This window comes from Parasteatoda tepidariorum, chromosome 11 (assembly GCF_982258835.1).
Source record: "Parasteatoda tepidariorum strain Cologne lab strain chromosome 11, Ptep-v5.0, whole genome shotgun sequence".
Lineage (NCBI taxonomy): Eukaryota > Metazoa > Arthropoda > Arachnida > Araneae > Theridiidae > Parasteatoda > Parasteatoda tepidariorum.
In genome coordinates, this window is record NC_141765.1 from 4,250,204 (window position 1) to 4,267,649 (window position 17,446).

Sequence of the window (17,446 nt, forward strand, 5' to 3'; positions counted from 1 at the left end):
TAAAAAAACTTAGGATTTTGAAAAAAATTAAGCAAACGATATATATTCAAAACTGAATCCTTAAGAATTGAAAAAAAAAATTACACAATAATAAGACAAAGAAAAATATAAGATAAATTATAAGAACATAATTTATAGACCATAAAAATAAGAAACACAACAATGCTGCTGCTTGTCAGAGAATTTTCAGCACAATAAAAAAAGATAATAATAACTAACAATCCCTAAGCTGATTTGTTGAAAATATATATAAAAAAAAATTATGAGGAACTGAAATGCCAAACAAAATATTACTGAAACTGAGTTCTTTAAAAATGTAAATCAAATATTAAAGGAAAAACTTATTTTAAAAAAGCAAAATAAAGAACACAATAATTCAGTTTTAATTACAATTAAGTCCTCTCGCTTTATAAAAAGCGATCATATAACCGATATAACTCCTCAGCTTTGCATTATCAATATGTCGACGACAATCATCTAGACCGCCATGCGATATATTAAAATCTAAATCACATGCTTGGCAAAATACATGATTTAATGATACTTTTTTTAAAAATAAGCCATGCCTCAGAATAAGCTTCTTTATACTGCTGATCATATTTTGGCTTTACCGAATTCGCCATTTCAGATGAACTTTAACTCAAAACAACAACTAACTGATAAAAACGAAGAATAAACAACTTCCCCACACAAATGCTAAGAATGAATAATGGCCGAGATAGATAATAAATAAGTCTTGCTTATAGCTCTCTGTGAGTAGAAAATGCTCTAAGACAGCTGATTGGTCATCCATGTCATGTGATTCAAAGAACTAATCAAAAGCAAGAATATCGTTGGAACATTTGGACTGACGCGTGTAAGGACTTTTTAAGACTTTTTTTACCGGAATTTCATGTCTTTCCGAAGAAAATGGTTTTTCAATCGGAGCAATCAATTTTGCTTATTTTTCCAGAGAAACTCCGGAGAATCAGGAGCAGTTGGCATGTCTGATATATATTTATTTTCTGTCAACAAAAGAAAATATTCAATAATTTTTTACCAATTCGTGCTTTAAGAGGTTAAAGATGATCATTACAATCTTTTCTGAAAATAATTTGATAATAATTTCATTTATCGACTCATATTGGGTAAATATATAAATGGAAATCTAATTTAATTAATCTAATATTTTTAACAGTAAATTTTGCCGAAATACAATAGTTACATCTTCAAGCATAAAAATGACAGTGAGTGATTTGTAAAAAATAAATCACCAGGTTAATTTAGAATTTTAATACGAAGTTGAACAAGTCTGATAGTAAAATATGGCAAAGGGCGTAGAAATTTAAAAACATAAATAGTATGAATTACTTAAATGCTTGATAAAAAATCTTGGGGTTAATAAAAACTTGTAATTCAGAAAAAAACGACACATTCATTAAGTGATTAATGAAGAAAAATAAACTATCCATTTAAAGTTTCCACTAAAAAAACCTGTCAGTCATCAATTTTATTGCTGTCAAAAATTTAAAATATATAAAAAAAGACAATTTAATGCTTTTAAATATTCTTTGTACATAGTAAAAAATTTCCTTTTGCACAATTTTAAAGAAATTCCAATCATCTCATTAATTGCATATAGATTTTTTTTTTTTAAAAAAAGAAAACAAGTTTTAAAATCCAAAAAAAAGCTTGAAAACAAAAGCACAGAAAAGAAAACTAAGGAGTAGGTTTTTTAAGAAAAAAACTGATTTATTATCAAATCTGGAAACTATTTAAATATTGCAGAAGCACTTGCATTTGCCACTTGCATAATTTTGCTGTCAAGGGAAAATATGAGTAATGCCTATTATGTTTATCTGAAGTAACATCTTTTAAATTACAAGGAATAATTAAAATTGGATAAAATTGGAAGGATAAATGGATTAAAATTGGATTTGATTTAAACAAGATACATTTAAATGTGAAAAATAAATTTACGTGCACAAAAAGGTTTAAAATTTCAGAAACAAGGAGAGGATAAATATTCCTCTAATGTATGACTACATAATATTTCACTGGCACTCTAAGTTGCATGGTTTGAAAGAAATGAAAATAATTAGTTTCACTTATGCTTAATATCTTCTTTCAGATTACTTAATATCTAATAGCATATAATTGAAACTAATCATAGAGTTTGGTTTAATGCTCTTAATGTGGAAAAAATTACAATCGACTTAATGGCAGAAGAGTTTAATGCTAGCGTTTCCTTTCCCATATTTTAAGGTCCATCAATAATTTGAATTTTTGACTCTGGAATCTTATCTATGATGATATATAGCTGTTTTCTTCAATATTTTAATAATACAGTGTAAAGTCGCGTATCCGGAATCGGTGGGACTTCCAGAAGTCCGTATAATAGATTTTTCCATATAATACACCCCCAAGGTAAACAAAGCTTAAAATGATTTAATAAACGATCTGAATCTAAGAAGCAAAAAATAAATAAACACTATTTTTAAGGGGAATAATGTTTTAGCATTAAAATATCTAATCAATCAAATATAAAATATTAGAAAAAAAATATTATTGCTGAAAATATGGAAAACGAAAAAAATTTAACAGTTAAGAAAATATTAATCCGCCATTTTGAACTAGAATGATTCAAGCAGGAAGGGGAAATTCTGGAACAAAGCTTAAAATGATCTAAATCTAAGAAGCAAAAAATAAATAAACATTATTTTTACGGGGAATAATGTTTTAGTATTAGAATATCTAATCAATAAAATATGAAATATTAGAAAAAAAATATTATTGCTTAAAATATAGAAAACTAAAAAAAACTGACATATGAAAATTATAATCCGCCATTTTTAACTAGAATGATTCAAGCAAGAAAGGGAAATTGCCGTCATTCATTAAGGTGGGTAGATGGAGGAGAAAAATTCATTTCCTCCTTATTTGTGAAAGAAAATAAGTGTAAAGAGGAGATCATTTAAGTTGAGGGTGGGGAAGTAACAAATTATTGTTTTCTCTCCAATCATTGGCTATCAATCAAGCATAAAGGCGGGACACGCTGATGGGGTTCTCTTTATTTTTTCTTTTATGACTGAAAGAATCTGCTAAAGAAAGAATGTTACCCCCTTTTTTCCCCCGCCTCCTAAATATTACATGGTATGGGGAAGAACGAATGTTTTGTTTCTCAAGGACGTGTCTCCTTTTAGACCTATTCAAATTTTCCATTCTGACTCCCCCTCCACCTTAACGCTTGCCCCGTTTACCCTTTTCCACAGTATTTCTTCTTTCAATAAAAAGGTTCCAGGAAATGCCTATTTTACTAGCCACCTGCATGGGAAAAGAGGGGGGGAGGGGACTCAGTTGTGGTCTTTTGAAAACAAATCTCCCTCTTTTTCCTACATTCCAAGGGAGGAGCGTCACTAACGGTCACGCAATGGTCTTGGTAGATATTCACTTCCCCTTTCTGGTGATTTATGGGTTCGATGCATAAATCAGAGGTTCAGTGCAAGCTAGAAAAAGAGAAAATTTGTCAAAAGATATATATATATATTTTTTTTAATAAAGGGGAAGATGGAGAGATGTTTGTTTATTTTGATTGTTAAAAAGTGTCCGGGAAATCGACCCTTCCGGGAAAGGGACGTCCGGATATGGGACGTTACACTGTATTAACTTTTAAGTGCTGTATCAATAGAAAGTACTTTTACAGTCAATTTCACCTTAAAAGATTGCATGATAACACTATATACATAATTATTGTATGACTAAAATAAAATATTGGGTAATTTGAGTAACTTTTCAGAAATGCATCCTGAAGATAATTTAAGAAAAGCTTTCCTACACAGAATAACAGAAATAAATTTTAAAAAAACTTGCAAAATAAACATATAACCCCAAGCTTTGCAAAAAAGTTAGCATATTACTTCATCAGATCCAAAAAGATCCACATCATCATCATCTGCAGCAGATGGACCATTTTGTTTTGCAGCATTTAAAGGTTTTACACTTTCTGGTTTTGCAACCTAAAAAAAAAAAAAAATTATACAATCTCAAAATCTCCAATAACTACATAAAAAACTTATCTTCCCCATCTACTATAAACTTACTTAAGTATATTTTTGTGTCTTAAACATTGATGTAATCACTATCTTAAATAATAGGGCCATACTATGATGTGACTATCAATCATCCTCTACAGTGAATAAACATTTCAACAGAATTAGTTCCTCATTTTTATCGTATTATAAGAACTATTTTAATTAATGCTTCACTGTATTGTATTATAAGACTTTTTTAATTTAAACATAGCTGCTGACAAATTTATAATACAAAATAAACTATTGCACAGTGTCACTATTTAAAACATTCCTTATATGTAGAATTACGAGGAGTCATCCAAGAGAAATAAGATACAAAAATTACTTTACAATAGTAAAAAATTTGAATTTTAACTGCTAAGTTCTTCATTAATATAAAAGGAGTTTATACAAAAATCTGAATGAACTTCAATATAAATATCTTTTACAATGTTTATCAGATATCTGATCATAACATTCTTGAATAACATATAGAAGAGACGAGGACACATTTGAGCATCTAAAATTTTATCTGAATTTAACAATATTAAAACAAAAAAATTCAACCATTTCTCTGAACGCGTAAGTAAATGTAATTTTAAGGCTTAGTTTGTTTTAATTTTTTGATGAATTGGCAAGTTGAAAATAATTTATGATCATTATCATTAAAATACTTAACTATAATAAAGTTTTTCCAGAAGATAAAACTAATAAGATTGCATGCAATGGAACACCTTTGAATAATTAGAAACCAATAGAACACATTATTTGCATATACTTGATACATTACTTGCACACACTTAAAAGTCATAGTCATAGATAACAAAAGTTCATACCCAATAGAGTAAGGAGTAAATTACGACTGCATTTGTTCAACGTTCTTACAACTAGGCCTCACAAGTTCAATTCATTACATGGATCAAAGTGCTACCATGCTTAAATTAAGTATCTCAGATTTCTATAATCAATTATACATGCAACTGAAGGTATGGAAAAAATTACTGTGAACGACAAGGGACTACAATCCTAGCCACCACGATGACTTAAATATGACAGCTAATACACAATATTTTACGCCACTTGACATACTGCTTCCCAAAATTTGGTCCAGACTCTTAAAAAATTTTATTATTGTAGATTGGTATTGAATGGCTGCATCATCTAACTCTTCATTTAACAATGCTACATGAAACTTAAAAATTGATTTATTTTCATTTATTTAATAAATTAAACTATTTCATTAGGTTTTTATTTATCACTGTTGTCAGTTTTTGCATTATATCAGTATTTTTGATATGGTGTGACACTTACACGGGTGATTGTGAGCCCAAGTCAAAATTCTGGAAAATTTCTTGCATTAAAAAAAAAAAAGTTTAAATTTAAAAAAATTGAAAAAAAATTAAAACAAGGTTTTTTTCCTTTTGCTCAATATTTCTTAGTTTACTTAAAATAGTAGAAAACCAATTATCCGGGATGCTCGGGACCATCGTTATCCCGGGTGTCTGAATTTCCCGGTTTTCTGGATTGACCAAAAAGTGTCGTTAATCGATGTTTTATCGAGTCCAAATTACAAGGAAAAAGCGTAACACATAAAGTAAGAGAAAAAAGAAAGGCACTCCTAAATTTAAAAAGAAATAAAAAAAAATGACATTTTAAAGAATAAAAAAAATTTGCAAGTTCATACAAGAAAAACAAGTTTAAAAAATAAAAAATTCTCATATTTATTTTTTAAAAATAATTAAAATTCCTAAATTAACTAATATAAACAAAGCCAATGATTAAATAACGCAATATATTTTATACCCAATTATACGGGGCAAAACGATAAAATAAAAGGTTAACTTATTAATCTAAATAAAAACACTTGAAAATTATCGAACCGAAACGATAGTTAACCCCTTAACTGCCGAGTAAAATCTACGTGATTCACTCCCTAGTGCCACCATTTTTCGCTCAAGTGCACATTCTTACACGGTGTTTTGGTGGGGTAAAATGATGCACGCTTTGCAATTTAAAAACAGTTTACTTTTACAAGACAAGAAAAAGGAAAGAAAGAAAATACGAAATTTAAATTAAATAATAAAAATACAATATAAAAGATGTTAAAACTTAGCTGTTGTATGATAAATCCTGAAACATGGTTGGACACATAAACCAACATCACATTCATCGCACTGCATTCATCGCACTGATAGCAGGATTCACGATGAATTTTTTTTTCTTGAACAAACAGCACATTTTCGCGATATGCATTTTTCTTTGAAGACGTTGATGGAAAGAATAAAAAGCACCAAATACATACGGGAAAGAAAAGCGAAAAAAAGAATAAACCCGACCTTACTCAAATAAATACACACAAGCGATTAATACGATATCACTTTTCCATAACATTCTTTTCCCATTCCCCCTCCTCCGAAATTAGTAATGAATTCAGTAATGCATTTTTACTGCATTCTGAAATAGGGGGTGTAGTTCTATCTATAGCAGCGTAATGCAAAGCATTGTACTTCGAGAAAGCGTATATATACGACTGCGGCAGTTAACGCATCGTCTGGCCGAGACGTATACATACGCCCGCGGCATTTAAGGGGTTAAAAAAGGCACTAGCATAAATATTAAAACCAGGAACAAGGCAAGATCAACGAAATTTTTAAAAAAAACCTAAAGATAAAATTTATGAATAAAAAGGATTAATTTATTGAGTGCGAAATTTATCGTGAAAAGAAAAAAAAAATCAAACGTAGGGGAATCAAAAAAAACAAAACTGCAATCTGCTTCATAAAATAATCCTATTTTTAAATTGATAAACAATTCTCCTTTTATTTTATTTATTTATTTATTTTTTTTTTTTGTTGATAAAAACACGATTTTTAATTACAGCAGACTTGCAAATGATACCGCACTTCCAAAGAATCAGAATTTATTCAAAAGAAAAAGATTCTATTTTTATTAATCGATGCCAAATAGTTAATATATTTTTCTCTTTCATCTTCTGTTGACAGCCTAAAGGAGAAAATAAAACATTCCTTCCTTCCCTGCCTCCTCTCGATCTTCAAGGTCACGGAGGCTATGACGGTTCTCTGGATAAATGGGGGGGAATTCTCCCCTTCCTCACATTTTCCTCTACTCAACTTCAAGGATGAGTCCAATTTCCGCTTCTTTTTTTCATAATCGTTCAACTCGTTCTAGTTTAAAATGGCGGGAAAACCAAGCAAAATTTTTCCCGGTTATCTGAATACCGGATAAATAGTTCTCAACTGAATATTTAAAATTTTACACATACATACCTATGATGACCTGGAGAAGTAATTAAAATTTACAAATATGTCTTTCTTTCTCGAGTTTACAATTACAACAACTATTTACTGATAAAAAAATGAATATTAATCATGAATATAAGCTTATAAAGTATCTCTGACTCTCCCTTACAAACAAATAAAATAAACTGTATTTTTAAGTTCCACCTTTGAAAATTTGATTTCCGGAAACTTCTGTATTCAACGATTTTTTGAAACGTCTGGACCTTCGATCTTCGGAAACTGTTAGCGAAAATTACGGAAATCCGAATTTTTTCCCGCAGCACGAAATCAGCCCCCTGCACTTGTACGAATTTATACATTAATAGGGAACACCTAAAGATTTTATAAATCTCACCTATACAAAATTTGCAAATTTCTAGGCAATCTGGGTTGTCAAAATATTTTTATATAAATAACACTTTCTAAAACTTCTAAGCAAGCAGTAAGCTGAATATAAGAGCAATTTCAAACATGCCAACTTTTAAGAAGACACATAAGGAGTAATAATTGTACAGACACTGATAGTAAGCTATGACGTGAAACAATACTCCATGTAAAGATACCAACTTGCTCCAGACTGAGGATAAATATTTTCGAGCAGTAGCCTTTTTAAGAATAATTCTTAGTTTAGCAAATTGAATTGTAGGGTTTTTACTCCCCACTACTTTTAAATAATTGAAAGGCTTATGTGAAACACCACTTAGCTCAGTTGAGCTGTGTTCATCCGTTTAAAACATAGGTTCTCAACCTTTTTAACGTTGCCGCCCCCTTAAGGAGCGAAAAATATTTCAACGCCCCCCTTTATAAAAATCCTGTTATTTTGAGCATGGGGACGGAGGGATTTGTGCTGAATTATAAGAGGCAAATTTTTTAAGCAATTTTTTTACGCTTTCAATTTGTTTGGTTTTTTAAAAAAGAATAAATTAACTCGATAATTTTCTCACGGCAGGTAATCGCCGTCTATTTGTTATGATCAAAATAAATACGTTTGATGAAAAAAAAATACAACTAAGAAACCTATGCTTAAAAAGAATAATTTATTCTAAATTAGATAATTAAAATAACGCTCAAAATAATTTTGTTACACTAAAAAGTAGTATCAACGAAATATTCAAGTAACTATATTAGTAGGATGATTGTACTTAATGGTTCGGAACCAATTCCTTAACGCTCAGTTCAATACTTTTAGTGAGATGAAGATGCAAATACCCACGTTTGCACAATTTCGAGTCGATTTCTTCTTTTTGTGACAAGATCGGTAACAGCACTGAATCCACATTCGACAAGTTAGCAGGCAGGGAAGGCAATTTAAAAAAAATAGTGCGTGGAGTCCCTCCGCGCGGAAGAAGTTAAACTTCGTAACCTGCGACGTTAATTGTAGAAGAATCAGCAGTCGTAGAAGGATCACTAGTTCTATTCAACGACTCTTTTTTCTGCTCCTCTCGCTTCCGTGCTCTGTAATAACGGTAATATTGCGCATTTTTCCCTCCTGGACCTCTTGAACCAGTGGAAGTGCTTCTGATTGCCTCATCGTCTCGCCATGGAAAATGTATTTGTATTAATAATGTATGTGAATGCGTCATAATGTAATTTCAAAAGAGGAAACCTAACACTCAATTGATATTCACAAGAGACGTACCTTGACATAACCTTAAATCCGTCGCATTGTCCGTGGGATTGTTTTCACTCATTTTTTACAATTGTTATCCACTAAATTTGAAAATAAAAAATACTATCCTATTAAATTGTATGTGTATCAAATCAAACTAAAAAAGTATTTATAGAAAAACAATATTTTTATGACTTTTATTATTTTTATGCTAGTGAGAACCGAAACAATATGGAAATGAATGAGGGAAAACTGGATCCTACCACGTGATTTCCCGGCCAATAAAAATGTAGCGTTAAACGTTTAACGCAACCTTGTTGGAAGTCGCATAAGAAGTATAACTTCAAAAATTTTTAACGATAGTCTACAGTCCAAGATAGAGACGACTGTTACCTTTAACACTGGATTGCCCATGGAAGTCATTTTGACTGCTTTTTAATTTCAATTAGAAAAACAATGATAACACAATTTCTTAGAATTTTGTGACTTTTTGTACAACATATAATTTTTTTATTGTTAATATTTACAAATAACTTGTTATATAACTGAAAATAATAACAAAAATATTAAATCTTATTTTAAACAAATTTCTTTAGTTATACATTAGTTATTCTATGCAGTCATTTTGACTGCTTTTGATCAATATAGGTATTTCAGTCTTTTTAGTGTTAAGTAAAAATTCTGTGAGACGATCACCATTTCAAAGCTTCATTAGTTAAAAGTTCGACCAATTCCTCGTAAATCTGAACCTCAGCTGTTTCAATATTTACAAAAGGGTTCATAAACCCATTGAGGGACTTCGAGGGAACAAAACATCTTTAAAATGGTCAGAAAAGTCCATGTGCAAAGAGTCAAGGTGTTGACAATATTCTTGTGTATGTTGCATCATCAGAGAGAATTTTCCCTGCATGGCTGAACTCATTTCAACCAAAATTCTGCTAAAACAAAATCAGTTTTTTTAGAAAGACGAAAATAACTTATTTTGTAGGGATCGAATTGAGCTCGTCGCCTTGAAGTTGTAAATTAATGCCCTTAAATTTTACAGATAAATCAGCCGAAGTCTTTCTTAAACTCTAGCAATCTGTCTCTTAGAGCTACATTTCTGTTTTCGAGGAACTTAAGCACAGAGTCGAAAAGATTCCAATACCTAGTGAGACAGAAGCTTTTGGAAAGTCAGTGAATCTCGGTGTATATTGCAAGCGATTGAATTTACGTCACGTTTTTCTCACACAGTTATCTAAATAATCGATCTTAGAGAGCATTACTGTGAATTTTGTTCACAGCAGATACGGCATATTGCAATGATTGATGCAAACGGTCACTGAGATTTCTTCTTACTTAATACTGTCTATGAATCACGCAGTGAACAGCTAAAATATCTGGTACCTCCCTTTCCAAAAGGGAGATAAACTCACGATGTCGACCCACCATTGCAGGAGCCTATCAGTGGCAATGGACATAATATTCGCAAGAGGAATATTTTTCTCCTTAAAATAATCTTTGACAGTACTAAAAATAGATTTACCTTTGATATCTACAATCAAGATTCCTGCAAAAAGCATATCTTGAATAATTTCCCCTTTCTTTACAAACCGGACCAATGCCTACAGTAAAGCCTGCATTACCTGGCAAGGTAGATTCATCAACTTGAAGGGAAAATTCGTTGGACATCAAAAGTTTGCATAAAGAAATTTCAACGTCTTTAACCATCTCATCATTTCGTCGCAGCACTGAATCGTTGCTTATGGGATAGTTTTTTATTACGTTGGATGATGTAAAGCTGTTTCTAAAACTTCCTTGAGAACCGGCAGTATCAACTCTACTCCGATGGTTTGAGCTTTCCCAGATTTAGCAATAAATTTTGATATATTATAAGAAGTGATCAAACCATCGTCGCATTTTTGTGATGACGTTACTTGTAACCCTGAGACCGAATGTGCCTTCAGAAACGTGGAAAAAGACGTTCGTCAAAAATGACAAATCTATATCTAGTTTTTTGCAAATGCTCTTGCTAATGGTAAGATTTCCTTACCTCATTAGATAAAACTTTATTACAAAGTAAACACATAGGTAATTGAGAGTTCAACAGTAATTGAACAAATCCCAACTTCAAGTACGTGACACTGTCTTGATGACACTTCTTTTTGTCAACCGACATTGTTGGTGTCAGCAAAATACAAACGATGAAAGAAAATCAACTACTTCTCAAAATTAATAAATAATTTATGATACTATAAAGAAGTAATTCGCGTACGTACCTGGCCAAATAAACTATGAGATCTAATCGAAACTGGGGAAAGAAATCGCAAGAAAGCTAACAAAAACCATTATAAGAAACACGGGTCCAATCAAACATTCATACTGAAAGCGCATGTACTGCAATTTCCACCAAATGGCTTGAATGAGTCAGAGGCAAAAACTACTGGCTCATGCGCTGAGCTGTGTTGGTTCAGATCGAAGAATAGGTGTCGTATAAGTTCATTTTATTGCTGATTCAAATAGTGTATAGGATAATCTTTATTTATTATATTAATTTAATCTTTTTTTCTTTATTATAAATTTTTTTATTAAATTAATCTTAATTTAATAATTTTATTTGCAAGTTTTAAAATTAAATTTGAATGACAAAACATGCTCAACGCCACCCTACCGCCCAAAACATACCCAACGCCCCCCTACTGCCCAAAACAAGCTCACCGCCCCTCAGCATAGACCCACCGCCCCCAGGGGGGCGGTATCACCCCCGTTGAGAACCAATGGTTTAAAACTATTGGCAAAATTAACGGAAAATCTGCAAAAAGTGTGCAGTTCTATACCTTTTTTTAAATATTTTGTCAAATCCAGAGCAGTTGGCATCTTTGCGCCATGCTTAAAGTTATCAATATTTTCATATATTTCAATATTTTTTTGAATTAAAAATTAAAATTTACTATAAATAAAATTATATAAGAAAATAAAACGACGAACAAAAGTTCAAAAAGATTATTTTAACTGTAACTGATACTATTGAAATGCAAGAAAATATCATACAATTTAAATTTAAAAAAATAAAAAATAAAAACATTAAATTATTCAAGACCAGCATGGTTTGAAGTGTATATTGTACTAAATATTTTACACATAGGGATTTTTATAATCAAAAACTGCAATATTTTCCAGTTATGATAGACATTAAACAGACTTGAAATGTTATGTATTATGTTCACTCATAATTTCGAATATTAATAGGCGTTTATTTCATCAACGATAGTTCAAAAAAAATAATCTTAAACATTTTGGAACAAAAAAAGTTTAGAACTGATTTCTATAAATGAGGTTTGCTTCCTAATGTATTAGCATTACTTATTTAAATACTCAAGCAAGCAACAATCTGTGCGAAATTCTATTTCAATAGGGATTTTTTTAGGAAGCTTACTCAATTTCAGGGAATTTTCTAAAATGTACAAAAACCAGAAGAATTTTAATTAAACCAGTAGACCAGGATAAACTGACAAAATCCAGTAGTTTACTGAAAAATCCAGTAGAGTTGGAAGCTACAAAGGATGATTAAGTTTGATTTAAAAATTTACAAATAAAGCCTTTGTTTTAATAACACTAAAACCAAAAATAGTGAATGCAAATTGCAGTTTGATGATTGAATAATACATTTCTCTACAAAACGAGAGCCTTGAAATGTCCTTCCCAGAACGCATTATTAAAATTAACATTACAAGCTGACAATAAGCATGATTGACTTCTGTGAAACTGGGCACGTTTCTGAAAAATCAAATTTAAACTGTTGACCATGTTTTTTTTCCCCCCAATGCCCACTCATTCGACAATAGTCACTCAGGTATCTGTAGGGCAGACTTGTTGGACACTATTTCAGAGGAACCGTATTAGGTGGGCCAACATTGCTCTCACAGAAAGAACAGATACTACTGAGACTGAAAGAAGATGCATGCCTTGTCCGCGATTCGAACCCAGGACCCTTCTGATGTGAGGTCAGGTCCCCGACCAGTACAGTCCGGTCAGCTGTTTTAGGCATTTTGAAACACTCCTTAGAAAAAATGCATAGAAAAACAAGCATCTGAGAAGCCATGCAGCTGAACATGCCATGCAGCTGAACTGCAGTTCATTCGACAATTTCATCACTTGATTCAAATGGCCAATCACAGGCCAAAATGCAGTTGCGAAGTGCATTTTTGTCAATTTTGAATCAGAAATTTGGAATTTTTCGAAGAAAATAAGACTTGGCTGAAACATTTAATATCAAGTTTTTAGAAAAAACCTCAGAAAATACAGAACAGTTGGCATGAGTGCAGGAACTTTTTAGAGCTTTCCCAATTTAATAATTTTCTGATATGGAAATTTCTGATTACCAAGGAAATTTCTGATTAAACCAAGATGAACTAATAAAATCCAAAAGTCTACTAGAAAACCAAGTTGGCAGCTATGTATGATGCATAAATAATCAAGTTAAACAATTTGAGAAATGTTGTAAAGTTTTCTTCATGTTAACAAAGAGTGGTTTCAACTTACCTTGATATCACCTTTTGAAAGAGTTATTTCCCTCATAATATCTTCTAGAATCTTAATCTTAGAAGACATTTCAGACATTGCTGTAAAACAATGAAATATGTTATATTAAAATGTAATTCTAGAAAGCAAATCTTGATTAGGAAAAAGCAGGAAATGTAACATAAAATTCTGTTATTGGACCAAATTTTTTAAACAGGATGGATGAAATATTAAGTTTGAAGGAACAAGAAACAAGCTTGGTTATAGTACACCAAGCTTTGAGCAATTTCAGGTACTCAAGACCTCATGTACTTCAACATCAAATGATGTAATAAATTACATAAATTGGTGGAGAAATAAGAAAAGATCACTGGGGAATCTATGTGAGACTGATATTTACCTAAAGAATGCCCTCCTGGAGAACTTTCTTATGTCCCCTTCTAACTACAAAACTTAAGATTTTGAAACTAGAATTAGCAAGTTTTTTTCTTTTCATTTTTCATCCACAATATGTTTTCCAAATAATTTTCATTCCAAACAGATAATTGTCACAAATGATCTATTAAAGATTATTAATTTGCACACTATTAGGAATTTCTCTGTACGAATCAATGTATGAAATGTACAAAATTTACTTAGTTTATTTTTTAATATCTAAAGAACTATAAAAATTTGTTTATGTTAATATTTTACAAAATATTTGGATAAATTTGCTGGTTATCAATAATAAGGAAAAAAAATAATACTAACTCTTTCTCATTTCTTTGTTTTCATCTGAAAGCTTTTGTAATCGTTGTACAATTTCAGAATTATTAGTTTCTTTAACATCACCCTAAAACAAAAATCTAAGTGAATAAAATACTATATGCAAAAAAATAATGATTAATTACCAATCAATTAAATTTTTAGAAATTTAAACAAATAAACTATTTTTTCTCCCATTTACAACAGGTGTATCAAAACAAAGTACTGGTCTTACGTTAGTATAACATTTAAATCATTTATAATAATTATTTTTAAACTATTGCAATTATATCAGGATTTAAAGATTAAAGAATAAATCACCAATGTTTAATCTGCATATAAATACATAATTTGTGCAATTTAATAGCTATATAACTAAATGCTTAAATGTAAATGACTATTTAAATTGCAAAAAATATATTTATACCTAATAATTGCAATTAAATGATTTTCTTACAAGATAAGAGGAGCTAAAATCCTTCTGTTAAATCATAATTGCTCAGAATGATGTAATAGAAACAAATAGTTTTTACTACACTAAAAAAATCACAATATTTTTCTTAAAACATATATTTATAAGCAAAATTTTTTTTAAAATATCAAATTAACTATGTGTATCTATGTACAAATTTTAATTTTCTTCTTTTTCAATAAGAACTTATTGAAAGAACACGTTAAACCTCAAAAAATCTTTTTTTACTGGTTATTAAAGTTATTCTTAACACTAAGTATAAAACAAGTTATCCGGCTAGATGGATTTTAATGGTAAATAATATTTTGAAAGCAAATTTTTTACTTCCATTTGTTGATTTCATTTATTTATTTTAATTAAATGTCATTTTTCAGGTTCATCTACTTCAGTTGATCTATAATTTTAGTCCTTAATTTTTGATGTGAGTATAATTTTGGATAACAATTTTTAATTGTCAATTAATAGACTTAAATAATACAACTTATGATGAGAAATAAGAACTTTCAATAATTTCACAAGCACAGTACAATTTTTAATAAGTATATCTAAATAAAAAAAAATTTTAAATTCAAGGCACAGGATTTTAGCTTTTTTAAAATAAAGAACATTAATCTTTAACTCAGAATTTACTCCAAAATGTTTAACTATAGACTTAAATAGTTTCAGAAAAAATAAGCTTTAGTAAGTTGCACCTACAAAACTAATTTCAGTAAAGTGATTTGAGTATTTGGTTGTTCAAAACCGCAACATTCATTGGTTTTGGAATAATTCAGAGCAACAGTTCCATATTATTGTTTTGGTCATTTTTTTTTCTATCTGGAATGGTAATAAAAAATATATACTTTCTTTTCAAACCGAATAAATTATGTAACAATGATAAGTTAAATTACCAGATTTAAGTGCAAGTCAAAGAGCAATTAGGTAAAAAAAAAAATGCATATTTTAGAATAACTAACAACAGAATCAGAATAAATCGGAAAAGGTTAATAACTATTACTAAATAAAAACTTTTTTCGCTTAAAAAATATACAAATTGGAAATAACAGTCGCCATGTTTTAAGTGCTCAAAATTAATTACTCATTTTTAAGACTTGCCAGCAGAGTTGGCAGGTTTTTGACATGTGACAGTTTTTGACAGTTTAAACCATAGTTTAAACCGTCACGTCAAAAACCTCACTGTCAAAAATGTCGAAAACCTATATTCATATGTGAAATTTAATTAATACATAAAATTTATATATTTTTTATAAAGGATAGTGTTTCTAAATGTTCTAGAAAAAATAAATTTAAAATTTTGAAGAAACACCTATATTTTGAATGGTAACCAAAATCTTGTACTTTTGAAAACTTACATCTTTTGTAATATTATGCATTCATTTTCATGTGTTATTGAAAATCTGCAGTGATATTATTAAGAAATTTATTTATAACCAAATTTAGTGTATAGTATAGATTATACTAAAAATTAGACATTTTTAAAGATAAACATTAGCAGTTTTGTACATTAGACATCTTTTAAAGAAAAATCTTTTTAATATTCTTTTAAATCTTCTTAATAATCTTTTTAACATAAGACAATACAAATTTAAGTGCTTTCTGTTAAATACACAGAGTAGTTAGTGTCGATTTACAGTATATTCAGCCTATTCATTTACCATGCTGAAAATTTAGTTTATCCAAATACTTGTGAATTTCATTTTGCTGAATACGATATAGTTTTGTTGAATATCTAAATATTCAGCTGTTGAATAATTACTTCTTGCTTTCAAGATATGCATTATTTGTATTCTTAATACAAGTGGAGAAAAAAAATTAAGAGATAAAAATTGTTCTAAAATGATAAGTGTAATAGTTATAAATAAATATAATAAACAATATGAATTATATTTATCATTATTCATAAATATAACTACTTTTAAATTCAAATTAACATACTGGATAATAAAGATATTCGGTAAAACATTAAAAGAAATTTTTTATACACTTGTATCAAGTTTGTATTTATACAACATAACTTGTAAGTTCCTTATAAATATTAGTTATATGTTCTTTATATGTCAAAAATGCATAGTAATAAACTTTTAATTTTCTTAAGTATCAAAAAAAAAATTTTTTTTTTAAATATAAATATATAAACAATAGTTGTGCAATATTTTTCTGCACATGCATTTGAATATAAATTTCTGAGATTTTAAATCTGTTATTTTACCTTAATTTTAATAAAAAAATATTTTAAAACCTGCTGATTACCTATAGTATAATTAAATTTCAATATAATGCATGGCAACTGTTGGTAGTTTTGAAGTTTATATATTTTCTTGGCAAACTTTAGTTTTTGACATTTTTGACGGGTTTTTGACGGTTTAAACCAGTATTATACCCTTGTCATGTCAAAAACCACTTTTTGACGTCAAAAACCCAACCCTGCTTGCCAGGCATGAAAGATTAACAAAAGTGATTTGAAATATAACATGTACATTTATTTTTCAAATCACTTTTGTTTTTTCACATTGATGTTTGGCAAAACTAAAAATAAGCACCCATTTTTGAGCGCTTGAAACATGTTGACTGTTTTTTTCCAATTTGTATGTTTTTTATGCGAATTAAGGTTTTAAGTAATATCTTACTGCTTCAATTTCTTAGGATTAATTATTTAATAGGTAAGAAACGGTTTATATGAAAATTAGTTTATTTAAGAGATAGGAACAATGGCATCCTAGTTTTATTTTGAAAATTATAAGCTTAGATAAACATTTAAGTACTTAAACCACAC

At 29.5% G+C, this 17,446-nt stretch overlaps 1 protein-coding gene across 2 annotated transcripts in view; it reads right to left on the reverse strand.

Annotated features, from left to right (window-relative positions):
• Nucleotides 1–17,446, reverse strand: part of LOC107445468 (elongation factor 1-beta) — a 71,744-nt gene that overhangs the window by 21,986 nt on the left and 32,312 nt on the right. For both annotated transcript variants that reach the window (XM_087154968.1, XM_016059859.4), the window contains 3 exons: nt 14,208–14,289; nt 13,479–13,558; nt 3,897–3,995 (listed from right to left, as the gene is read on the reverse strand). In XM_087154968.1, coding sequence (XP_087011094.1) covers nt 3,897–3,995; nt 13,479–13,558; nt 14,208–14,289 — 261 coding nt within the window. The remainder of the gene's footprint in view (nt 1–3,896; nt 3,996–13,478; nt 13,559–14,207; nt 14,290–17,446) is intronic.